Raw genomic sequence first — 26,639 nt, 5'->3', positions numbered from 1 at the left:
TGGCCTACCACATTTAGCCTTTTTAGAAATAAGAATATAAAAATCATGAGAAACCTTACTAGATTTAGTATTTGTATGTCTCAGTAACTTGTGGGCTGTTCACATGATTCCCAAACTCAAAGCCTTTCTTTAATGCCTTCTATATTTCCATTCTGCATGAAGTATCTCCAGCTTTCCATATTCATCTACACAGTATAAAGCTATTAAAAAGAGCTCACTTGAGAAAATTGATATTTCTTTAAGTCTTATTTTTAACTCTTCTACCTTCTATCTTTTGCATTTATCTTTCACATTCTGATCATTGTCTTCTATTTAATCTTTCTGCTTAATTGTTTGTGCCATCTGTATTATCCCTCTTTGATCTCTTCTTCCCTTTCCTTACCACTCATACAATCACAGTTACAAAAGGATAATACAATGGAAATTAGAAACTTTTGAACTGAATTACAGTAAATTATTAAAATTTAAACTTGTGGAGTGCAACTAAAACTACATAAAAGGGAAATGTCTAGATTTAAAGCATATGTCAGACTAGAAATCAGTGAACTATGTATCCATTAGAAAACTAAAAAGAGAATAAAGCCAAAGAACATAAGGAAGAGCATAATAAAGATAGATGCTGATGTGAATGATATAGCACACATGCGATCAAAAGGATCAATTATCTCAAAACTATTTCTTTCAAAAGACTCAGAGTTGTAAGCTTCTGAACAGCTCATCAAAAAAAGAAGGGTTGGGGATATAGTTCAGTTGTGGACTGAGCTATATCTTACAGGGAGCTGCTGGGTTCAGTCTTCAGTACTTGGGTAAGGGGGCAGTGGGATGACAGAAGCCATAAGTAACTAGTGTCAAGAAGATTAAATAATCATAAGATACTAGGCAGAATCTCATTAATAAATTACAAAAATGTAGACTGGGTAAATGCCTTGTGTTGCCCATATCCACTGCATAGTAAATAGCAACTCCATTGTTTTAAAACTTAGGCCAAACATAGGAAGAACAGTTTGTTCCTTTTTTCCTAACACTGCAAGTCTAGTCTCATATCTAGCTGATGGGTCTCACAATCTAACTCTTCCCTCTTCTCTAATCTGGTCACCATTACATCTCTCACTTGGATTAGCTTTCTGTCCAGGTTCTCCTATTTCATATTGTCCCCTGATCAGTTATTTTGATTAATTGTCTTCTATCACTCTGTTTTAGCTATACTGGCTTATTTTCTCTCTTCTCCAATTTTTCCTCATAAATAATTTTGTTATAGAGATTCTTCTTTACCCCCAGAACTTCTGTGACTACTCAGTACTTCGTTTCCACTCTCCCTGATTTTCTGTAATACTTAACATACTCTTTTGACTTTTTTTTTTTTTTTTTTTTTTTTTTGGTCTGTTTGCGGTAGAAAGTAATATCAAGTGTAAAGACATTTCTTTTTATTGTTCCTTGCTATATCCCAATACTCAGAAGACTCCCTGGCATTTGGTAGCTACTTGATAAATATTTTGCAAGTGAATGGATGTATAAACAATAAATTAAGCTAAGTTGGGAATGGGAGAGGGAAAGACAACATCTTATGAAGGAAACAATACACTGAAGCCCTGTGGTGAAAGGAAACCAAGGTGCCCTTGAGAAATTTGAAACTTCCTTATTCCCAGAGTGTAAAATGGAATGAAAGTGAAACTAGAAAATGGCCAACATACCAACAAATTGCATTGTGAGTTGGATTCAGAGTTGTGATTTTCATTTTAAACCCATTGAAAGGTTTTGAACAGGGTATGATATTAAATAAAGATTGCTCTGGAGGTTCCTGAAAAAACTAGGCATGGACCATCATATGACCCAGCTGTACCACTCCTCGGTATTGATCTTAAAAAATTAAAGTCATTATATAGCGATACTTGTATACTCATGATCATAGCCACACAGTTCACAGTAGCCAAACTATGGAGTCAGCCTAGGTCTCCACAATCAACAGATGAATGGATAAAGAAAATGTTACCGATATATGTACACAATGGAGTCTTATTCAGCCATAAAGAAAAATGAAATTTTCATTTGCAGGAAAATGGATGCAACTGTAGAACATTGTGTTAAGCAAAATAAGCCAGACTCAGAAGGTCGAGGGTCATATTATTTTCTCTCATTTGGAAGCTAGATAGGGAAGAAAAAAGGTGGGGGCAGGGTGTCATGAAAATCGAAGGAAAATCAGTAGAGGAAAGGGAACAGGGAGAGGGAGAAGAGGGAAAGTACTAGGGAATGATATTGGCCAGACTATATTGTTATAACGTAACATCAGATCCCACTGTATTTTCAACTCTAAAGCACCAATTAAAAATATGGGGGGGGGATCACTCTGGAGAATTGGGGCAAAAGAGCATGAATAGACCACATAGATCTAGTTGTATAGGGTAGTGGCAATCAGGAGAATGAATGGGTTTGAGAAAGATTGAGGAAGTCAAATAAACTGTCTTAGGGACTACAGGCAAATTCCTTTGTTTGGGAATTTATATGCTGTTTAATTTTTCAGTAGAGTATTTGCAGTCAAATGTTCGTATGGATTAACTTTTATTTTTTAATTAGGATTTAATAAACAATGAAACTTTTGAACAAAAGTTATTTTCTTTATGTCATGAATTTAGGACTAGGACACATGTACCCCTTAAAACTATCAATTGGCATCTACAGTGTGAGATTACTAGTAATGTGGATATTTTATTAGCATTGTGCTGATGCTTTATACTTGGTCAGAATTGCTGTATTTACTTAAAATGCATATGAAAATGTCAACCTTAGTGCAGTGTTTATCCCAGCACAGTTTATTATTATTGAATTGAATTTATCCCACTGTGTTTGAATACATTTTCATACTGCCTTATAACTATAATTTTACAGTGACTTGCTTCAGCATAGTGTTCACAAAATAAAATTTGAGAATTGGTGTTAGAGTATAATTGAGTATATTCTGTTTTTGAAAACTTTTATTAGAAATTGCCAATACATTCTCACAAATAGTTGTCAAACATGTGTGAATTATTATTACTGTGTAAGGCGCCCTTTTTCAACCCGAATTCCAGGAGAGAAATAAGCTTTATTCCCCATAAAGTAGCCATCATTATTTATAGCTCCTCTAGAGCTCTACTTGTAGTGTACTTACAAAATAGTTACTTGAATAATCTTGGGTTCAGAGGAGGGATTTCTGTGAGAAGGGCTGCTAAGAGGTAAAATTGACTCTCCTGTAGTTCTGAATAATGAGAATTGTTACCTGCCTTGTGCTCAAGCCTACAACAGAACTAATACATGTATGATTTTATTCAAACTTCAGTTGAGAACCTTTACATATAGACTTATGATGGGGGGGGGGTACTGGGGATATGAACTCTGGGGCACTCAACCACTGAGCCATGTCCCCAGCCCTATTTTGTGTTTTATTTAGAGGCAGGGTCTCACTGAGTCGCTTAGTGCCTCGTTTTTTCCTGAGATTGGCTTGAAGTTGCAATCCTCCTGCCTCAGCCTCCCAAGCTGCTGGGATTACAGGTGTGCACCACTGTGCCCGCTAACAATTACGATTTTTAATGTATCTTGTCAGTTTGTATTTTAGGTTTTTGGAGAGATGCTTACAAATGAAAATCTAAGGGAATGTTCGCAGTGAGGCACTTAGTTTAGAACTTTTCTGAAATTTCATAATAAACATTTTTATAGTGTTCCTCTACTCTTCCTACCTATGCTATCACAAGTGACTAAATGGTTATATTTTTCTACTGTCAACCCTTGATAGCCTATAGTTTCTGTAATAAGGAAAATAATTTTTTGTGGTTCATAAGTGAAAAGCATTTTTGCTGAAGGTAGCTCTTAAAAATTTAGAGAAGAAAGGTTTAATTACATTCTAGTAATTTTCTTTAGTAATACCTTCTTAAATGTGTTGTTTTTCATATGGAAGGTATTTAAGGGTTTTATACTGATAATACAAAATAGCTGTTGTGGTTGACAAAAAACAGAAATGCAGGGGAAAATAAACATGTATGTTTTCTATAGTAAGTGTTTTTATTAGTAAACATTTACTTTATGTTATCTAGGTTATCAAGTACTAGCTCCAACTGCCTATTACGATCAGACCGGTGCCTTAGTGGTTGGCCCTGGAGCAAGAACTGGCCTTGGAGCTCCAGTTCGATTAATGGCTCCAACACCTGTTTTAATTAGTTCAGCAGCAGCACAGGCTGGTAAGTATAACTAACATCTTGAAGGATAATCGTTTTCTGGTTGTTTGAGATATGATTTTTTAAAATAAAGAATGATTTTCTAAGTAGTTTTTTGGAAATTTGTTTTACAGCAGCAGCAGCAGCAGCAGCTGGAGGAACTGCAAACAGTCTTACAGGCAGTACAAATGGTCTGTTTCGGCCAATTGGCACACAGCCACCTCAGCAGCAGCAGCAGCAGCAGCCAAGCACTAATCTGCAGTCTAATTCATTTTACGGGAGCAGTTCTTTGACTAATAGCTCCCAGAGCAGTTCTTTGTTTTCTCATGGACCTGGTCAACCTGGAAGTACATCTCTTGGATTTGGAAGTGGTAGTTCTTTGGGTGCTGCTATAGGCTCAGCTCTCAGTGGATTTGGTTCATCAGGTAAGTTTGTAAGTTGAGTTTGCTCTGCTAAGTGGACATGAGGTATTTGTGTTTTTAATATTAAGATAAGCAATAATAGCATATAGTATAGGAAGGACACAAAGTATTTGATTATTGATTTGATTTTATAAAAGAAAAATGCTGCACGGCTTTTAAATGCCATGAATGTTTAGCTCATTTCTAGCAGCACATCCGTCATTCAAATATAATACATTTCCTTTTCCCACAGCTTTAAGAATTTATTACTGTATTTTTCATTTTAGTAAGGTTTGTTTCAAATGGTGTTACATGCTAATTATTACTCTTCCTTATTCTCCATGTAATGTTAATGTTTGAGGAAATACTTTACCATCTTAAAATTTGAGTTATAAAAATAATAATTATGTGTTTATGAAATGATTCCTTCTAAATGCTTGAGATTCATGTGGTTTACTTTATTTGGCATAATGCCTAAAATATATTTGATATAGTGAAACATTCTAAATAAGCCCCTAGAAAGTTAACAGTGAGCTGGGCATGGTGGTACACATTTGTAATCCCAGCTACTTGGGAGACTGAGGCAGAAGGATCACAAACGGAGGCCAGCCTCAGCAACTTCGGGAGACCCCGTCTCAAATTTTTGCAAAAGGAATGGGGATGTAGCTCAGGGATATATGCCCCACTTCTGCAAAAGAAAAGAATCAAGCAAATACCAGTGTACTTACCTTTATTTTAAATTAAAAGTTAGCATTTGTCACTAAATATTTATTTATTTAAAACTGTTATCTTTTAGCTTTAAATAACACTCAAGAAATTATAATTTTAAATGTCTTCACATAAGGAAAAAACAGTTTACCCTTAAAATTGACAGCCTTCACAAGGCAGAGAGATTAAATTTGGACCTTCAAAGATTTTCTATTTCTGTAACATCATGTCGTAGAATTCTTTTTTTTTTTTTTTTTTTGTACTGAGGATTGAACCCAGGTAAAGGGGCACTTTACCTCTGGGCTACATTCCAAGCTCCTCTCCCCTTTTTAAAATACCTTTATTTATTTTTATGTGGTGCTGAGAATTGAACCTAGTGCCCCACTTATGCTAGGCAAGCGCTCTACTGCTGAGCTACAACCACATGTCCTAGAATCTTTAATATCTATTTCTTATCTATATTCCTACCACATCAAATTTACATTCTTCTCTGGTGTGGAAAATGACAAACTAATACAGTGTCAGTCATCAGATGCTTGAGGAAGTGTCTTCTGAGCTCTTTTATCTTTCATATTTACAGGAGAGGTGGCCTAGAACATCTGTAAACTTATAGGTACAGAATGCTTACCCTCTAATAATAAAACATATTAAGGAAATATGGTCATACTTGGCCTGACAAAAAATTTTCTAAAGAATGGGCATAAGAACTTCTGAGGGAAAATCCAGTGAACTTGGAGGCTCTTCGTTCTTTTAATTTTTCTACTTTTTTCGTTCCTTTTGGAGTTTAGCAGTACAGCTTGAACATTCCTATAAGACTCATTGTAACACAATTGGTGTGTTTTCCCCAAAGAATTCTAAATATTCTGATGAAAACTGAAAGAACATATAACTTCAATAAATAAATAAATAAATAAACTTTGTGGAAATAACTATTTCCTAAACTTGAGTTTGTTGAACCAAAATAGTCCAGGGGGTAAAGCGCTGTTAAAAGCTCTGTGTTCCCTTTCTTATTAGTATGTCACTGATGGTCTGGTATAGGTTTGAAGGTCCCCCTATTCAATTCTTCCATATTCTCATTTGTTAAGTCTTTTTTCCTCTATGTTTTGGAACTGTTTGGCATGAATATTTCGTCCCCTTCAGTTGCCTCGTTTCCAAAAACTTAACTTTCATGCCTTCCTTATTTGTAAGCATTGCTTACTCAGTTCCAGTGTCCAGGTCCCGAAAGATGCATTGTATCTTGTTTGAAGAGGGCTTGAGCAGTTGCCACCCCTAACAGTCACTTAGTATGCTGTGTATTGTCTTCTCCTTTCTCTTGGATTTTTTTCTGAGAGTTCATTTAAGTGCTGCACATATGTCCCCTTATGATAAGTCCACTGCCATTTCACATTGCAGCAATTGTAAATTTATTTTTTGAAAGCTAAAATATAATAGGGTTGTGTGCATATGTACACACACAATCATTTTTTTTACCTATATGATGAAATATTGTTGAACAGTGTTCCCAAGTTTGTAATAGGCCAGGAAGCTTAGCCATTCTAATATAGGAATTAAATCATCATCCTATGACCTATTTTTAAATTACTATTAATAATCAAAAGTTTGTAATTTAATATCTTATACATAGTTAATGAATGATAAAATTTCCATCATCTGTCTAACCTTAGATATTTTAGGTAGATTTTGTTTCTTATGTAATGAAGTTGCAGATATTAGACATAATAAAACCTGAAGAGCCAGTTTTTTAATGTTTAAAGTAATTTTCAAATTATTTTTTGAATGCTTGGCTTGACTTTTCCCTTCTGGAAGAAAGAAATACTGCACATGTCAAACTGGTTTCTTTCGTTAGTTGCCAGAGGAATGATAATGCTGATGCTCTCATTAGAGAGCTGATGTCTTTTTCCTCATCAGTTAAATTATTTTTTGAAATAAATAGGAATTTAAAATATAGTATTTAATACAAATGTTTTTGAAAATTTGCTTTGACAGTGTCCTTTTAAATTAGCATAGTTAATATATCATACATTGCCGATTTTGTCAAAACCAACTCCAGAAAAGCTATATTAAAGCACGATCTGTTTTGCAGAGACTGCATTAGCTGATATAAAAGGTTGAATAGCATTATATTATATTTAATATGGTAGGTAGCACAAGCCTGGTTTTTTGTTGTTGTTCTTTTGGGTTTTGTTTTTTTGTTTTGTTTTGTTTTTTTCCTTTGTCCATTGTAGAATTTTAAATTTGGCAAAACCAATGTAATTTTGGTTCCTATCTATGTTATAAACTTGGTTTACCCATCATGTGCTCGGCTAATTGTTTTCTTTAATTCATAGTCTGTATGACATATATGACTTGTGATTAGAAATCCAAGATTTAATAGAAACTTACAATTCCTTGAAAAGAATTGCCATATTGGTCCGAATATAGAGCTTGTCCTTCAGAACCTTATTTGTCAGGTTAAGAAGTATAATAAGAAATTCTTTAGATGTAAAAGACATTAAGTTAAAAGAAGCGAGTGCATAGAAAGAGGAAGGAAGGTATACTTAAATAATGGGCTCTAAAGAGGACTTGAAAATTGGAAGTTTGGAACAGCCCTCAAACATACCTGCTAAAGAAATTGATTATCCAAATATATGTTGATTAACAGTCAGATTTTGGGTTGATCTTCTGAGTGTGCATAGCTTACCAACACCTATGTGGTAGGGTGATTTGTGGTTCTATTGTGATTTTTTTTTTTTTCTTTCTTTCTTTTTTTTTTTTTTTTTTTTTGGTGGAATGGAAAAAGGAAGAAAATTAGGCTAATAGAAGTAAAAGAATTTGGCATGTAATGTAATGAGGAATATGAGATACAATAAATGTGTTTCATTTTAAAAAAAGAAAAAACTTGAAAAAAAGCAGAATTTTTTGAGTAAGGGACTCAAAGAGGCCAGTACTAGGTAGACCCTTAGGAATGATGAGTCCTGGAAGTGAAAGCATGTCTTTGGTTTGGTGACAGTCATGAGAATTGTTAATTTCCCAAGAGAGTGTTCAGCAGTTTCATATATATACTGTAATATTAGTTGTTGAAGAATATGGAGAATGTATAGTATGAACAGTACTCAGGAGTTAGCTCCCATCTGTATTACACACTGACTAATATTCGGGCCAATATGGGCTTATAAAGAGCTATGTTTTGAACACAGCAGCCAAATCAAATGTAAATGGTGAAGGAAATGTATTAATATTCCTTTTGTTAGCATAATCTCTTCTTGGCATTGAGTTAAAGTGTAAGAACCAGGTTCCATAGATTAGGATAATACCAAAAGTTAAACCTTATTTGAGTTTATTCTTTAGCGTGTCCTAAAGCAAACAACTTGCAATTTCAGGGTTTATAAATCATACCAGGGTATTAAAGCACAGTAATCGTACATGTCAGTGCTGAATGTGTGAAATAATGAAACATTACTGCTCTGTTAAGTATTTGGTTACTTTATTGGGGTGCATTTATACCCTTTTATGATTAATAACTTAGCATATCGTTATCACAGTAATTATCTTTTCCAGAATGTTTCTAAAAATAATTATTGTGATCACATCTGTTATTGCCCAGCAAGAGTTGGGGATAGGTTTTATTCAGTTAACACTGTATGTAATTAGGGTTTTTTTTATTTCTTCTTCAGTTGGCAGTTCTGCAAGTAGTAGTGCCACAAGGAGAGAGTCTCTATCTACTAGCTCTGACTTGTACAAAAGATCTAGTAGCAGCCTAGCACCCATAGGGCAACCATTTTACAATAGTCTGGGATTTTCCTCCTCTCCAAGTCCAATAGGCATGCCTCTGCCAAGCCAAACTCCAGGACATTCACTTACGCCACCGCCATCACTTTCATCACATGGATCCTCATCCAGTTTGCATTTAGGTAAAAAAAAAACCAAAACCCTTTTTATTTGTATGTATACATGTATGTGTGTTTGTGTGTGTGTTTATAATATATGTGAAATATTTGATGTTGGATAAAACATGCCAAATTGCTTTTGCTTTTAGATATTAGCCTTTTGAAAAAGTTCTACTTTCCTGAAAATCCAAAATGAGGGTCTAATGTACAGTAAGGTAAAGACCCCCTGTTGTATCTTATGTTCCTTTTACAGAGTACAATGGTGTGGTTTTTTTTTTTTATTTCTTGTCTGTGCTTTTGATTTGTGTGTTTTAGAGCATCTGAGGAGTTGTTTCTACATGATAGTGAAAGAGAAATTTCACTATCAAAGGTTTTGCACACCATAAGAAAAGTAGTAATTGATCTACTTCACACAGAAATTGAACTTAAATAATTTAGTTTAGTGCAGTGGTTTTTGCTTTGTCCCTTAAATGCTCAACCATTTTTCTAAAGAGTTACATCAAGGGATATGATTTTAGTATGTTTGTTTGTTAGAGAAGTTGATGGACCTGGGCCATGTACTTCTCTTACTTTCAGTATGTTAAAGAAAAAAAAAATGGTTTAGGCTTGTTATACCCCTGAAACTGAAATATATAGAACTTTCTATTTTTAAATTGTCCCCACTCCCAGATTATCAAGTTTATGGTTACCTTTTATCCCTCTTTGGGAAGTGTTTATCTGTCTAGATAACAATGTATTTTGAAGGGTTTTTGGTCATTAGCGCCTCTGTATGAATCTCTCCCTCATGAAAAAAAAATAGATTTTGAATTCTTTTTTTTTTTTTTTTTTTAACTCTAATTACCTCAACTGAAACTGAAAGATTCTGTTGCTGAGTTTTATGTGCTTGGAAAGATTTAAATTAGCTTATGGTTTCAAAAATAATGTTGCTGTTTTAAGCAGATAGAATCTTAAGTTAGAAAGTCAGTCGAACCCACCACTCCCAATCATATGGGTATAACTTTTTTTTCCTTAAGCTCTTAATGCAATAAATGTCCATATAATAAAGTTATATGTTACCATAATCATCATTTAAATTTATGTTATTGCACAGTGAGATAGGTTCATTCGGTTCTTCCTTGCTTTTTTCCTTCCTTTTTTCCTTTTTTTAGGCTATGGTTCTGCTTTCCCAATTTTGGATCTTTGTTCTTATCATCTGTTCTTCTTAGTCACTGGAGTTGCTCAGTCTCTGCTCCTATTATTACTACTGAGACACTCCTACTCATCCCATAATACATGCCTTTAAAATGGACCAAAAATTTGGAGCACAGGAAATCTAAGAATAGATCTTCATACTAGTTTTGTGTTTTATTGTTAAGATTATATTTGTCATGTCCTGTCGTCTTTTCATAGATAGGTTTCAGATCAGATTCCCATTCGACTGTTAATGCTTGTGTTGTGCTTCAGAGCCTCTGTAAATGGCATTGTTCTATATGGCGAGCTTGGAAATTGGATATAAATTATTTTTTTAGATACCTCGTTAGATCAAGCTGAATCTAGATAAGTGCTTCTCTGCTTTTCTCTAAAGAATCTAGCCTACTATTTGCCTAGAAAGGAATTCTAGTTAAACTCCTTAGCTTACCTTCATCTTGAAATTCAGTATTCAAACATACAGCTCTGATTCAAATAATAATTATCTGTATTATTTATTTTCCTTTGTAATCCCCTAATTTTCCTTTGCTTTAGTTGTAATACAGCCGGCAATATTGTTAACAAAGAATAGTTTGTCAATTTAAAAATAATTCAGATTTCATAAATTTTTTCTTTTCATACTGTTCATGATAGAAGGCGTCCACACTCCCTAATCTAAAAAATATATATTTAAATTTTATATCCTTGAAATGGATTTCTTTTTGAGTCAAGTCTTCAAAAATTCTGAGACATTAAATTATACTAGAAATGAATTCACGTTCATTTTTGTAAATCATTTTACTCAGCCTACATATGTATGACATGCATACAATATAGGTAAGTTCTCTGTCTCATTAGAATTGATTGGAATTCTAGTGCTTATGAGATGAACATTATAATCATTATAATTATCAGTAGGCCTTGAGATCTGTATTCCCAAAGTATATAATGAAACTTTTTTTTAACTCAGTCCTCCCTTTGATTGTCAGTTTTTTGAAATTCATCGAAATTTCTAATAGCAACATTCTGTCTGACTTTACAAAATAGATGATTCATTTTTTCCCAAAGAGTAGGTATTTTCATATGTTATTTACGGGAAGACTAGTAGTCACTTTTGATTGAGGAACAATTATTCAGTTTATAAGTTTTGAGTGTTAATTTTTTATAATAACCTAGAACATTTCTGTTGAGATTTGCAACCCTGTTTTTTTAATTCTAATTTGTTATATATGGCAACAGAATGCATTACAATTCATATTACACATACAGAGTACAATATTTTATATCTGTGGTTATACATAAAGTATATTCACACCATTGGTGTCTTCATACATGTACTTAGGGTAATGATATTGCACTCCACCATCTTTTTTACCCCATGCCTTCTCTCTTTCCCTCCCACCCCTTTGCCCTAACTAGAGTTCCTCCCATGCTCCTTCTCTCAACCCCACTATTAATCAGCCTCCTTATATTAGAGAAAACATTCAGCATTTGGCAACCCTGTTTTCTAATGTATTGAAGTATTAAAAAATAATTCTAGTCTTCTACTTTAAAAAATATATACCTTTTAAAATTAATTTCTCATTAACTCTCTGATTTTCCTAATTTACTATCTGATTTTCCTAATTTACTTAAATGTATTTTTTTCTACAGTTGTTTTGTTTGCATCAGAGTCCAAATAAAGTATATACATTACATTTATTTGATTTTTTTTTAATCTGCAATTGTTTCTCCTTTTTTTCTTTCCATTTATTTATTAGGGAAAAAAATTAAAAACTTTGACCTGTTGAGTTTCCCACATTTTTGAGTTTGATGACTGCTTCCCACTGGTGGTGTTTAACATGTGCCTGTCGGTCTATATTTTCTGTAAGTGAGATTTGATCTAGAGACTTGGTAACATGGTTGGTTGGTTTATTTTGCCAAGATGTGGTTTTGTGTGCGTTCTCTCTTACACATTCGTTTGTGTCCATTGTAAAATTGCCAGCCAAATTTTCTGATCATTTTAGCAACTTCTGATCATTCCCTAAATATTTCTTCAGAGCTTGCAAATTGGTTATACTCTTAATTTTGTATTTCTTTTGCGCTTAGTATCTGCAAATTTTGAAAAATTAAAAAATTTTCTTATTAATTATGAGCTTAACCTGAAAGACAATTCATACAGGACTGAGGATAATGTTTGATTCTTTTCCCTTATTTTCTAACTTTCAGAATAATAGTCGATGTTCTGGCAGTCTCTAAAGATGACTCATGGGTTTTTATCCTTATTGTTACCTACAGATTAGTAGTTTTGGAGGAAATTGTTTTAGTCCATTGTGTTCTGAGAAACATCCTAAAATTATACCATCTTTGACCACTTGAGCCCCTTCTGAATGGTTCCCATGTTGACTACTTTTTAAAAAACAGCACTTAAGTTACTGGAGGTCAGGAAAGAAGCAGAAAGAAACGGAGAACTTCAGTGATTTAACCTGAAATGCACAAGGCAATGTAAAATTCTGGGCTTTAGTTTTAACATTCAACATTAAATGAATTGTTTTCTTCTCGTGTTATATTGAACACAAGAGATTGAGAAATATTCTGCCTGAAGTTGTTTTATTAGTCATCTTCTAGCGGTATAAAAGTATGCCTACCTATACTTCGATTCTGTTTTTTGCTTTCAGTATATACATGAGATATTCAATACTTTATTATGAAGTCAGCTTTATGTTAGTTGATATTGCCCAAATGTAGGCCAGTGTAAGTGTTCTGAGTACATTTAGCATGAGTGAGGCTAAGCTAGGTGTTCGCATATTCTGTGTGTTCAAATGCATTATGGACTTATTTTCAGCTTATGATCGGTTTGTTGGGATGTAACCATATTATAAGTCAAGGAACATCTGTACTTTTTATGAAGAATATTGAGTATTTCCAGTATTTTTTAAAAATTCTATCTGTAACTAGCCAGCTTTTTCTTCTTTATGTAATTGATGATTTCTGATTTGCCCTGATTTTTGTTCTCATAGTAATTAGATTGATATGGAACTTTTTAGATACAAAGTAGCATTCTGAACTTAGGTTTTGGCTTTTTCTTCTTATACACATTTTTCAACTGGCTTTTTTTCTTAAGAAAAAGATGTATAAAAGTGTAATGTGAGTTTTGAACTCAATGAGATTCATTTATTGAAAGGTCACTGTCAGTTCAGAAGATAATGTTATACATACAGTAAATAGTGTGTTTAAATTTGCTATAGATTGGAAAATTTTGTAACCTGTTTTTAATCCTAATCAGAATATTTTATATTAAAAATAGAATGTTAAATCTTAGTATCACTTTTTCTGTTAAAAAATTTTGTTATTTGTTAAAATGCTGGCCTTGTGACCAACTTGGTTATAAGGCCATGTGCTGTTTTTCTGTTCTCTGTATGTTTGTTAATGAAAGCAAAGAACAATATAAATTATTTTGAAGTTATCACTGAAAATGCTGTTGTTCTTCAGGTCAGATTTCCTATAACTCCTGAGCACATGGTAGTTTTCTGAAATACCTTCGTATTCATTTCATCCTAGTTGTGGACATAGATTGTCTCAGTGATGTGATTAAAAAATCAGATCCTAAGGGACTTGCTCAGACAAAATTGAGGGTAGCTTGCAATTCTGGCTCCTGATATTATCTTCACTTTTTCTATTATGCTACTCTATAAGGAATTGAATAATTTTACCAAGCACATAAGTAGTATATTCTTTTTTTTTTTTTTTTAAGAGAGAGAGAGGTAGAGGTAGAGAGAGAGAATTTTAATATTTATTTTTTAGTTATCGGTGGGCACAACATCTTTGTATGTGTCGCTGAGGATCGAACCCGGGCCGCACGCAGGTCAGGCGAGTGCGCTACCGCTTGAGCCACATCCCCAGCCCAAGTAGTATATTCTAACCAGCCTTTCATAAACCATTTGTCTTCTTATAACCTAAGTTATTCTTTTATTTATTAAAGTATATATATAATTGCTAAGCTACTATGTCTATTTTTTAATTTAATTCTAGAGATTTATGTAAAAGTTCTTATCCGAGCACCTTTAGAGTCCAAATATTTGTTCATCTGAAATGGGCAGCTCAGGGATTGGCACATCTACATCTTAACAGAATATTGTTTATAGGTTTCCACAAATTAAAACACTACTGCAATTCTTTGATCTAACAATCATTTATTTACTGATTAGTAGGAAATATGTTATGAAGAAATTGAATTATTACTTGAATGGAGGAATTTTTGATGATTGGTTTTCTGCAGTGGTTAAAAGTGATTACTTTTTACCCTTGTGGGTTTTTTGTTGTTGTTGTTGCCCTTTAATCTCATTATCTGACTCTGTGGTTCAATATCTAAGAATGTTGTCATCAGTAACCACAAATTAAAAATAAATAAATAAAGTAATAAATAAAGTAAATACTTGGACTAACCCTGTGGTTTGGCATCAGAGTCATGTTTTGAGCACGGAAGTGACACTCAAAAATTTTCTAATATTGGAGTATTTCATTCAAGTTTTCAGATATAGGATGATCAAACAGTAAATTCCATACAAATATTCCAAAATATAAAAACTCAGAAATCTGAAACATTTCTAGTCCTAGGCATTTAGGGTGAGGGGATATTTTTTTATATAGATATCAAAAGGAAGTGAACAGTTTGTAATTGTAGCAATAGCTTTTGCTTGTCATAGTGATTTTGTGCATTTTGTTGGAATGAAATGCCCACCTAAAGGTACACTTTTCATAATACAGGGGGGAAAAAAAGGATTGTCACATGAAAAGACACCAAATGAAAAAAAAATCATAATTTACATACAACTTGACTCCAGTGTCTGACTTGCTATTTAGCCTGAAAGTTCAGAATCCCATGTATTTTGTATGAGTCTCTGACTTTGTTCTCCAACATCTCCCTAATGTTTTTTCTTTCTTCCTTCCTGCCTTCCATTAACATGAACTCTGTGTACCACTGCATATTTTAAATAGGGACAGGGTATAGCTTATGTGATGAAAGGTAGAAAATTTAAAAAGTGCAACCTCCTTTTATATCTTACATGGAAAATTTTAACTTTGTGATTTACCATTTTTTATCAAGTTTTGCAAAATTTTACATTTTATAACAAATACCTTAGGTACAAACTGTAAATTTGATTATATGAGTCTTTTCAAAAATGTGATTCTTACATACAGGTTTACGTTAAAAATTTTTGACTTCTAAGAACTGATGTTTTGTTTTTTTGTTTTTGTTTTTTTTTAGTCTACCAACAATTCACAGACCAGTTTATATCATTGCTCTGTGCTTAATGTACACCAAGCAAACACAGGACCAAAAAGTAACTCCATTTAAAAAAAAAAAAAAAAGTGGATTTGCTTCATAAGGGATTTGTAGCCTCAGCAAGTAACTTTTTAAAATGAAAACAGCATGTGTCCTGAGATGACATTGAAAATTGTATCTTATTTGTAGAGAATATATTCACATAAGATTGTTTCTTTGTGATGTACCTAGGAATACAACCAGCTGAAGAAGGGCAAATTCTTTACACTGTAAACTTTAAGAAGATTTAAATGGAAGGCCTCGCCATATATATGGGTTTAAAGACTAGTGTTATAAAGATTCCAGATTTCTTCTAGTCTCTCTCTATATATATATATATATATTTAGTTCTGCCTCAAAATTTTTTCAGATATTAAAAAAAAAAACTAACAAGCTGATTTTTAAAAATATAAGTGGAAGTTGGGCGTTGTAACTAACATACGCCTGTAATCCCAGCTACTTCAGAGACTAAGGCAGGAGGAATGCAAGCTCAAGAATAGCCTTGACAAGTTATCGAAGACCCTGTCTCAAAATAAAAATTTAATGGGCTGGGGATTGCAGGGATTGTGGCTGAGAGTTTGATCACACCAGGGTTCAATCCCTAATACCATTTAACAAAAATAATTAAAAGATGTAAATGGAAAAGCTAAACCAAGAATAATCAAGAAAATCTTGAATGTTCGACTTAGGGAAGTTAGTATTGCCAAATACCAAAGCCTGTGAAACTATGGTAACTAAGAATATGGTATTGATTCAAGGATAGATAAATAGACCAGAGGAACAAAAAGAGGATCTAGAAATAGATCTACTTATTTAATTACCTGTTTTGTAACCCAGGTCCCACTCCAGTGTATATGAAAAATGTGGTCTAAAAAGCACGTTGGGCTGGAGCAGTTGGTGTCCAGATGAGAGGAAATGAACCTTGACTTCTATTTCTCACTACAAACCATCACATACATACACAAAGTTCATTCTTAAAGGAAGTGACTTGCTTATTATGATCATGAAATTATTGAGAGGCAAAACAAAAATTGTAAGCCCAGGCCAATCTTGCTTATTCCAGGTGCCTTTCTGTTTCTTGAAGGATGGTTTTGTTTCAGTCTGAATGAATTAAAATAATCTTATTTCCTAATTTTAGAATCTTTCTGAACTTTTTATAACATTGTAGTAAAATATAATTTAACCTCTTGTGACCTGATGCAAGAAGTGAGTTTGAATGATGGTGTGTTATCTTCTTGTTTTTTTACTTGCTAATAATTAACCCTTAAACCAGAATAAATGTTTTTTTAACCTTAAAGAGGTCTTAAAATACTTTTTAAGTATAATTTTTAAATTATTTTGGATTTCAGATTTCAAATTTTTCTTAAAGATGATGACCTTTGTGATTTTTTTTAAATATTGTTAAATAGAATCTAAATAGCAAGTTTTATTCATAATTACTGAGACTCTATGTATAAAGTTTGTAATTTGGTATCATATATAAAAGCAACAGCTACAGTATAGTATATAAAGTATACTTTAATATCAGTAATTCTTTCCACAAAATTATTGTCTTTCATGGTTTTTGTAGCAAATTTACTGCCAGTTAAATTACATTAGAATTGTTCTAGATGTATTTTTCCTGCCAGGTTAGAAACCAGAAGTCCCAGACCTTTCTCTGCAACTTCAAGAGTAGTCAGATCTTAATGAATATTCAGGTAGTTGAATTCAGGTGGTTTTGTTTCATTGTTTTATTAACAACATCTATTTTTTTTATCAAAAACAATGGCTACTTTTGTTTTTACATTAATGGATTATTGGTTCTCAATCAATATACTTTCTCTCAAAGTATGTCAGACCATATTCTTCAGATAACATTCTTGATTTTTTTTTTTCTTTCAGATTTTAGCATATTTACATAGACATAGTGAAAGATCTTGGGTATGGAACCTATGTACCTTTTGCATGCTTTTTGACGATACTTTTATATATTATTTTTAGTGTCTGCATTTTAACTGAGACCCTTCATATGCAGTCCCAAGTGGAAATTCAAAAATTTTCCACTTGTGGCATGATTTTGGCACTGTTTTGGACTTCAGATTTCTGGTTTTTTATTAGGGATATTGAACTGTTGCACTTACAAAAATGACGTTTTGTGACAGTGGTGGAACTGTGTGTGTGTGTGTGTGTGTGTGTGTGTGTGTGTGTTTTGGTTTTTAAGAGTTTTCATAGTATCTTACCAGTTCAATCCTCTTCCCATCATAACAACCCTATCAAGAAATAAATGTGCCAGTGTTTGTCTAGGATCTAAATTATTCTTCCCAGTAGTCCTAATTTATGAAGGGAACTTTAATTAAAATGGCTGAAATCCTTATTAATCATGATTTAAGAGAAAACTCCCAGCTTTTACAATTTTCTTATTCCCCAACCAGGAGAGGCAGTCTCAGTAGCAGTATTTAAAAGAAAATACAGATAAAATTTAATGGTCTATTAACTATTACCCAGTGTTTTAACCAAAGAAAAGTCCAGTGAGTCTGAAATGCTGAAATAACTTTTATCCATGTGCCCATATTAGGCAGCTAGTAGAAGCTTACCCAGTACTTACTCTTTTGTCAAGTGGTGAAGGTTAGGTTTTTAAAGTGTTCTCATGTTCATCAGTCACAAAAGTTATAAAATCCAGACAATTTTTAAAACCATAGAAAACTCTCCCCCTGGGGCTGGGGATGTGGCTCAAGCGGTAACGCGCTCGCCTGGCATGCGTGCGGCCCGGGTTCGATCCTCAGCACCACATACAAAGATGTTGTGTCCGCCGAGAACTAAAAAGTAAGTTTAAAAAAAAAAAACAAAAAAACTCTACCCCTTTTGACAGAATAATGGAAATTGGCAAGGAAAGTTATTCATGGAAATGATATAGTACTAGACTGAAGACTATATTGTTTTTATATTAAAACTGGATCTGTTAAACATGATCTTTGATGAATGAGGGAAGAGTATATTAAGTATCTTCTGTGATGACAATCACCCTTTACCTTTGTTTTTGTGCTTAAGTTCAACTATTTGAGACTGTAAGGTAAGGTTTCTTAATTGCTTTTAGAAGAGAATCATAATAAGAATAGAAGCAATAGATTTTTATTTTGAACTCTGGTTTATAGTTTATATCTTATGTTTGCTTATATATTGTCATTAAGATTATATCTTAATGACATGTTTATGCTTTTAATAGTAGCCTATTAAAATGATATGAAAGATTATACTTTGAAAAGGGATTACTTTGTTTTTTGAAGGCTGTACCCTCAGCCTTTCCCTGAATAAAATTTTGGTTTCTTGACCGGACCAGTGGTGCATACCTATACTACCTACAACTCAAGAGGCTGAGGCAGGAGGATCACAAATTTGAGGCCAGCCTCAACAATTTATCAAGGCCCTAAGCAACTTAGGAGACTCTTCTCAAAATAAAAGTAAATAGAAAGGGCTAAGGTTATATATAACTCAGTGGTTAAACACCTAAGTTCAATCTGCAGTACCAAAAACAAAAAAAAAAATTTTTGGTTTCTATGTGGAAAATATCTAGGTAACAATATTTAGAATACATCTCTAAGCATTTTCCAGGGGTGGCATATGACATTAAATATTTTTCATTAAATACAGCAGAGTGAATCATTCAGACATTTAAAAATTGTCAGTGTAGTCCAGGTATGATAGGGCCTGCCTGAAATCCCAGCTATTTGGGAGGCAGAGGTAGGAGGATTACACATGTTCAAGGCCAACCTGGGTGACTTTAATAAGAACCTGTCTCAAAATGAAAAGGGCTGGAATTTTAGCTCAGTGATGGAGAACCCTTGGGTTCAATCCCCAGTACTGCAAAAAAGAAAAGTAAACAATTTTCAGTCTACTACATAATGCTTCCTTGAATGAGTTATTCAGCTTAAGTATGTTGTCACACATGTAAAATGGAGATACATTTGTCTCAGGTTTATTAGGAGAATGACATTCTTGTATAGCAGTGTTACCTTAAAGCATCATAAAATAATATTACCAATACTTGTCAGTTTAGAGAAACATAAAAATAATTTTATACTTTAAATGCAATACATAAAATTTTTTTGAGTGTTGAAAAATGGGGGGGAACCATACGCTTGAGTCATTTGTATATTAATCTGGAAAGAAATACTGTCTTTGTTTTAACTTTAATCAATCATAATGACTTCAATATCTTCATTTAAGGATTTTTATTGTATTATAAATATTCTTAACATTAAGTATTCAAGCAAATACATGATTTTTTTTAATTGAAAAAAGAATGGCATTTGTATCACTTTTATAGGGCTACTGTGACAAATTACTATAATTGGGTGGCTTCAAACAGCAGAAATTTATTTCACAATTCCGAAGTCTAGAAATCTAAAATCAATGCATAGGTATAACCATGCTCTAAAAGGGCTCTGGAGAATAAATCTTTTCTTGCCTTTTTTCAGCTTTTGGTGGTTACTGGCAATTCTCTTTTCTATGGTTTGTAGATAAATCACTTCCCCTCCATTAGCACATAGTATTCTCTCTCTATGTCTCTGTTTTGTAAGAACACCAGTCATTGGATAGAACCCATACTAATCAAGTATAACCTCATTTTAACTTGGTAACACCTGCAAAGACCTTGTTTCCAAATAATATCATATTTACAGGTATAAGGGATTCGAACTTAAACAAACATATTTGAGAGGAGGGACAAAACAACACTATGGAGTTGGCCCTCTGGTCCACCAACAAACTCTTAGCCAACTGGGTAATGGATAGAAGGTAGAAGAACTTGGAAGTTTACTGTAGAACAAATTGTCACAACTGAGTGGCTTAAACATTTTTTAAAATGACTTTGGAGGACACAACACAGTATAGCGTTTTATTCCAAATTTGTTTATCACAGTCTTAGAGAATATTAAGTAAGTGGTAGCTGCCTCTTTAAAACAATTATGTACAGAAGGATAAAAAGGCCATGTATATAATGTCCAGAGAGTATATTGAATTATACTCTAAATAGGTCTTTTTTCACAACAAAGTAATAGTTTTTTCTTTCTCAACAAAGTAATAAATTACTATATGCTTTCGGCCCAAGGTCTACTTTATACTATAAACTATGAGTATTTAAAAATATCTTACCATGATCCCAAAGTCATTTGTGTGCATATTGAGAAATGCTGCTATGGAGTCTTTTTTTCCCCCACTCCTCTGAGTTTTACCACTAAAACCAAGCAACATTCAGACAGATGTAGCAGAAAGATTATCCATGGTTGTTGAAGTCTACTTTAAATGTTTCAAATACTTCTTTTGAAAATTGATTAGAGAAAAAATACTGAACTAAAAGCACTAAATGGACTGGACCTCTACAGGCTAGGCATGAAGTTAATGCCATAAAGTAGACTACTTTTAGGGTTTTTTTCCCCAGCTATCCATTTTGTGTCATTGATTCTTTTCTTATTGCAACTAAACTAGTTATGTTGTATTATTATCTTTTTATTTATGAAGAATTCCAGAGCCTTGCTTTATGAAACATACTCTCCCTTTTGGCCTATATAGAGTTGTGCCTTGTGCAGGACTCCAAATCTACTTGAATAGCCATTTTTATTTCAAATTAGTAGTAAAACATGTTGTAAAATTAGCCTTTAAATAAATTATTTTGATCTAATTCGTTGTTCTTCAGATTCTTCTATCAGAATAGCCATCAGGTAGATTTTTTTTTAACTAAGAAAGGTAATTCTAAGACTCAGAAGTCTGTTTTCCTATTTATCATCAATTGGTTGTTAAAAAGAATATAATGATTTGTCGCACAGATTGAGGACCTCCCTTTGCAATCCCAAGAGGTTACAAAACAAAGGCTAATCAGATTCTTTTTGTTTCCCAGTTGTTGCATTGCTTTTCTCCCATGTTTTTCCCTATATTTTTAAATATTTTTGGCTTCTGGTGTTTAATAGGGAAAGATTCTAAAACAGTAGATTTCTCAAATTAATGAAAAACTTGTAAAGTCTTATTATTTCTACTAGTAAAAATGTAAAGTGTTTACTATCAACAAATTATCATGAGTGAACTTGAAAGATACCTATGTAAATGGTATGTGAGGGGCAGCACACTATTGTGCGATGAGTGCTCACCTGAAAGTCTTAGCTGACTAGCTACATGTCTTGTTACTTTTGGACCCTAGTGATCTCATCTTTGTAGTACTGTTCTTTGTGTCCTGTACACTCTTATTCACATAGTGATCAAGAAGTAGTAAGTAGTGGCAAAGACTAAATGATGAAAGGACCTGTTAGTCCTCTAGCACATCTGGTACAGAACATCACCTTCTTTTAGACTACGAACATCAGAAGTATAAATATGGGTGACCGGTTTGTGTGTTTTTAATTTGGGGATAATTACAGCATCATGGGAAAAGTATACAACTTGTGTTTTAAAAATCCCAGGATATCCTTCATTCATATTCTCCAAAAGTTACCATGTTACCACGTTCATTTTATCATCATCTCCCTATCCCCTCCACACAAAACACAAATTTTATTTTTCTGATTCTTTGAAGATGCAGACATAAAGTTCTGTACTTATAAATTCATCAGTATATATTTCCTGAAAATGAGGATAGTCTTTCTTGTAACCACAGTTATCACAGTCTGGAGATTGATGTGAACAGTACTACTATCAAATCAGCCAGTTTTAATGCAGTGTTGCCAGTGCATTACCAATGTCTGTTATAAAGAGAGAGAGGGAGGGAGATTGATTTGGGAGCCTGTTATCCAATCAACCAAAATCCCTAAGTGATTTTGTATTACATTTATTTTCCATGGTTCTCCAATCTTGAACTGTTTTAGTCTTTTATACCTTCCCTTTTTTTGAAGAACATGAGTATAGTCCATTGTTTTGTTAGAATGTCCCTTAACCCCAAGGCTTTAGATGATCTTTTTTCAATGCTTAAACTACCATATTTAAAATGTTTAATGAATATTATAAATTGGGTTTTAAATGCTGAGTAAAAATTAACATAAGGCAGGTATCCTACTGGGTAAAATAATTTTTTTTTTAATTTAAAATTGAGGCTAATTTTTCTAGACCTGAAAATCTAAGATTTTTAAAACTCAAGGCAGCTTTAGCTTTATTAAAGTATCGCCTTGTAAAGATTACATCAGGAGTTAGGTGTTAGGAGCTGATAGAACAGAATTAAAGAAATATAGATGTGGGAGACATTCCTGGTAGATATTTGAAAGATACCAAATAAAGTTGGTTTGGTCATTTCCTGGGGTAAGTATGCATTTCTTAATTTGGTATTGAAAATCTTAGTAAAGAATAAGGTATGCCAGGCACACACCTGTAATCCTAATGGCTCAGGAGGCTGAGGCAGGAGGATTGTGAGTTCAAAGGCAGCCTCAGCAACTTAACAAAGCCCTAAGCAACCCAGTGAGACCTTGTCTCTAAAAAAAGTACAAAAAGGGCTGAGGAAGTGGCTCGGGCAGTTAAGTGCCTCTGAGTTCAATACCTAGTGGGGTTGGGGGGGGGTGAAAGTGAACAGTTAGTATACAACAAAGAAATAGTGTATTACAAGGAAATTTGTATGAGAAATAGGTTTGAAATAGATTTGAAAACTTGATTTGAGGATATATTCAACAGGATGCTGTAGATTTTTTACCATATCTTCAAAATAGCCTTTGAAAGAGAAATAAAATTGATGTGTGTAAAAACATTGGAAAGTAAACTACTCTACCCTACAAAAAGGACCAGGATGCTAGAGCAAACCCGGTGACATGGGATGTGATAAAGACCAGATTAAAGTAGGGTTTTTAAATGTCATGCTAATATATTGTTAAAGGATCAGGTGGGATAGTTATTATTTATTGTTATGAACATTTCATGAAATTATGTAAGCAAGTATTGGGGACTAGAAGAGTCGGAAGTAGTAATAAAATTGATAATATTCAAACACTGAACTCTTAGTTGCATATTTCATCTGGTTACTGAGGCTAACATGTAGAAGAAAGAAAAAACAAGAATTTGTTATTAGTGATGTTGTATAAGATGAACTGTTCATTACACACATTTTAAACAAGATATGCTACAGTGAAACCTTAGGCAGTCCATGCTACATAAAATATTTATGCTTCTAGTTGTCATTCAGGAAATATTTTGCACCCACTTGCTATATGTTAGACATTGTTCTACGTGCCAGGTTATATAACCTGTTGATCAATGTAATTTGACACCACTTAACATTGGAGGAGTTGATTCTAATAAACAAATGTATAATATGCTGTAGAAAAAAATAAAGCTAGGGCAGTAAGAACAGAGAGTCAAATAAGAGTGCTCTAACCCTATTTGTTCTCAAGAATTTAAACTCCTATTTGCTCCCTACCTTCATAATTCCTTTGGCCTTTAATGTTTCTGTATGGCTTTGCACTGACAGTGTGTCCTTAGGAACATCTTTTCCCCATGGTTCCAACTGACTGACTATATCGCTCTACTCTAAACAGAGTTGGTATATAATAACAGGTGATGGTGGATTTGATTTTTCTGAACTACTAAAATCTGCATTTTGCAATGGTCTTTGCATTTTCATTTTTAAAAGGACACTGTCAAGTACTTATTGTTTATAATAAAAACAATTTCCTTCTTGTATTTGTTTTTGTTTCTATTGACTGCCTTTTAATTTTCTTATGTTGACTAGGACATCAGTTACCAGCTTTTTTATTCATCATAAGTGATTAAAGCTCTGGGAATAACTGCTGTTTTTTACTACTATTTGTCTGCAAAAGAATAGTATTTTATGGAGAGTATATTTAAATTAAAATGTAATATAATCTCTTAAAATTGTGTAAACTTTGAATCATTACTTAATATTGTGTGGCTTTTTTTTAAAAAAAACTCCAAACATTGAGTTTACAAAAGGTGTTTTGTCTTTACTAGAAGTATATATGACAATGTATTTTTTAATGTTTTCTCAAAGAGTACAGACTTAACACTCAGTGTTATTCTGTTAATACTTCAAATAGATTTTAATCTGTTTGCTAGCTAATTACAAAAGTAACTTTTATTTGAGAAATAACTTTGTCAAAAATATCTGCTGACCAGCTGCTTTGTTGTAGGAGGACTGACAAATGGTAGTGGACGGTATATCTCTGCGGCACCTGGAGCAGAAGCAAAATATCGAAGTGCTTCAAGCACTTCCAGTCTATTTAGCTCCAGCAGCCAGCTCTTTCCTCCTTCTCGGCTTCGGTATAATAGGTCTGATATTATGCCTTCTGGCCGCAGTAGATTATTGGAAGATTTCAGAAACAACCGCTTCCCAAACCTTCAACTTAGAGACTTGATTGGACATATAGTTGAGTTTTCTCAAGACCAGCATGGTTCTAGGTAGGTATTTATAATTCGTGATACTTCCTGCTTTATTTTTGCTTTGAAAATTACTATCTTATAAAAGTATAAATTTTTCTTGTCTTGGCTTAGCTAACCTGCATTGACAATGGGAGCTCTTAAAACCAACATGGATTATATTTTTTCTTTTCACATTAGGATAAACTATAAAAATATATATGTAGTTAAATACTTTTGTTGCTTTTTGTTTGTTCTTTTTAGTTACACATGAATGTTGCTTTATTAGTTGGTATTCAGTGTGACCTCATTAAAATGCAAGTATGTTGAGTATTATGTGTTGAGTAACATTCTGAAGATATCAAAAAACGGAATTGAACATTAAATTTGAGAAGTTTTCTCTTTTTGTATCTTTTAGTTTATGATGAACTTGTAATTTTAAACAAATAATTTTATTTTGTTTTATAAGAACTTTTTAAACATTTTTTGTTAATTTTTTTGTAATTGTAGATGGACAGAATGCCTTTATTTTATTTTTATGTGGTGCTGAAGATTGAACCCAGTGCCTCAGGCATGCCAGGCAAACATTCTGCTGCTGAGCCACTGCCCCAGCCCTTAAACAAGTAATTTTAGATAGTTGCATACGAATTTTATCTCCCTATAACTGAAAGTTCTTCAGTTACAAGGTTCACCTACAGTGACTAACTTAGTAATTCATTTGTGTTTGAATTTTATTTCTAAGGTTTTCTTTATATTCTAAAATAGATGTTATCATAAAAGAACTAAACAAAGAAAGATTATTTCAAGTTATTAATCTAATAGTTTTTTAAGATGTTATAAAAAAACACTTCATAATATTTATATTTTGTTACAAGCTAGCTATATACATATAAAGTGTGTTGATATTTCTGAAAATGATTGGAGGGGAGTATAATACTCAAGAAATAGATTTTGCTGAGCTTATTTTCAATTCATTGTCGTGATGTTTAAAATTTTTCCCAACTTAGGTTCATACAGCAGAAGTTAGAGAGAGCTACTCCAGCTGAGCGACAGATGGTATTTAATGAAATTTTACAAGCAGCCTATCAATTAATGACAGATGTTTTTGGCAACTATGTTATACAGAAATTTTTTGAGGTAAGCCTACATACATATTTGTATTCAATTATAATCCACATACTTAAAGCTGAGAAAAGCTCTGAACATAGATAACAGTCACTTTTTTAATACAATAATATTTGCAAGTCAAATATTTAATAATGATTTTATATCTAAATATAATATAAAGAAGTCCTACAAAAAGGACAACCCAGTTGAAAAATGAATAAAGGACTTGAATAGACATTTCTCCACAGAAAATACAAATAGCCATTAACCCATGAAAAGATGCGTAAACATTCTTAATTACTAGGGATATGTCCATCAAAACCACAACGTGATGCTACTTTATACCTACTAAAATGGCTATAATTTTTTTAAAAAGAAAGGAAAATATCAAGTATGGGTAAGAATACAGAGAAGTAACACTCATACATTGTTGATAGGAATATAAAATGATGCAATAAATTAAAAACAGGAACTTGAACAGTAGTGTTCGCTGTACCATTATTTACAGTAGCCCAAAGTTAGGAAATGATCCACTATCCATCAGCAAGATAAATGGATAAACAAAATGTTATATACAAAACAA

The 26,639-nt window shown here is 33.0% G+C and overlaps 1 protein-coding gene across 6 annotated transcripts in view; it reads left to right on the top strand.

The window, feature by feature from the left end:
• Pum2 (pumilio RNA binding family member 2) overlaps positions 1 to 26,639 on the top strand; it is an 87,727-nt gene that overhangs the window by 51,475 nt on the left and 9,613 nt on the right. For 4 of the 6 annotated variants that reach the window (XM_076833897.2, XM_076833895.2, XM_076833896.2 and 1 more), the window contains 5 exons: positions 4,065 to 4,208; positions 4,319 to 4,609; positions 8,947 to 9,183; positions 24,724 to 24,991; positions 25,957 to 26,086. In XM_076833897.2, the coding sequence (XP_076690012.1) occupies positions 4,065 to 4,208; positions 4,319 to 4,609; positions 8,947 to 9,183; positions 24,724 to 24,991; positions 25,957 to 26,086 (1,070 nt within the window). The remainder of the gene's footprint in view (positions 1 to 4,064; positions 4,209 to 4,318; positions 4,610 to 8,946; positions 9,184 to 24,723; positions 24,992 to 25,956; positions 26,087 to 26,639) is intronic. The other 2 variants (XM_076833899.2, XM_076833898.2) reach the window with 1 other exon arrangement.

Source organism: Callospermophilus lateralis, chromosome 14 (assembly GCF_048772815.1).
Source record: "Callospermophilus lateralis isolate mCalLat2 chromosome 14, mCalLat2.hap1, whole genome shotgun sequence".
Taxonomy (NCBI): domain Eukaryota; kingdom Metazoa; phylum Chordata; class Mammalia; order Rodentia; family Sciuridae; genus Callospermophilus; species Callospermophilus lateralis.
The sequence above is the reverse complement of the archived record's forward strand: the minus strand, read 5'-3'. Positions and strand labels throughout refer to the sequence as shown.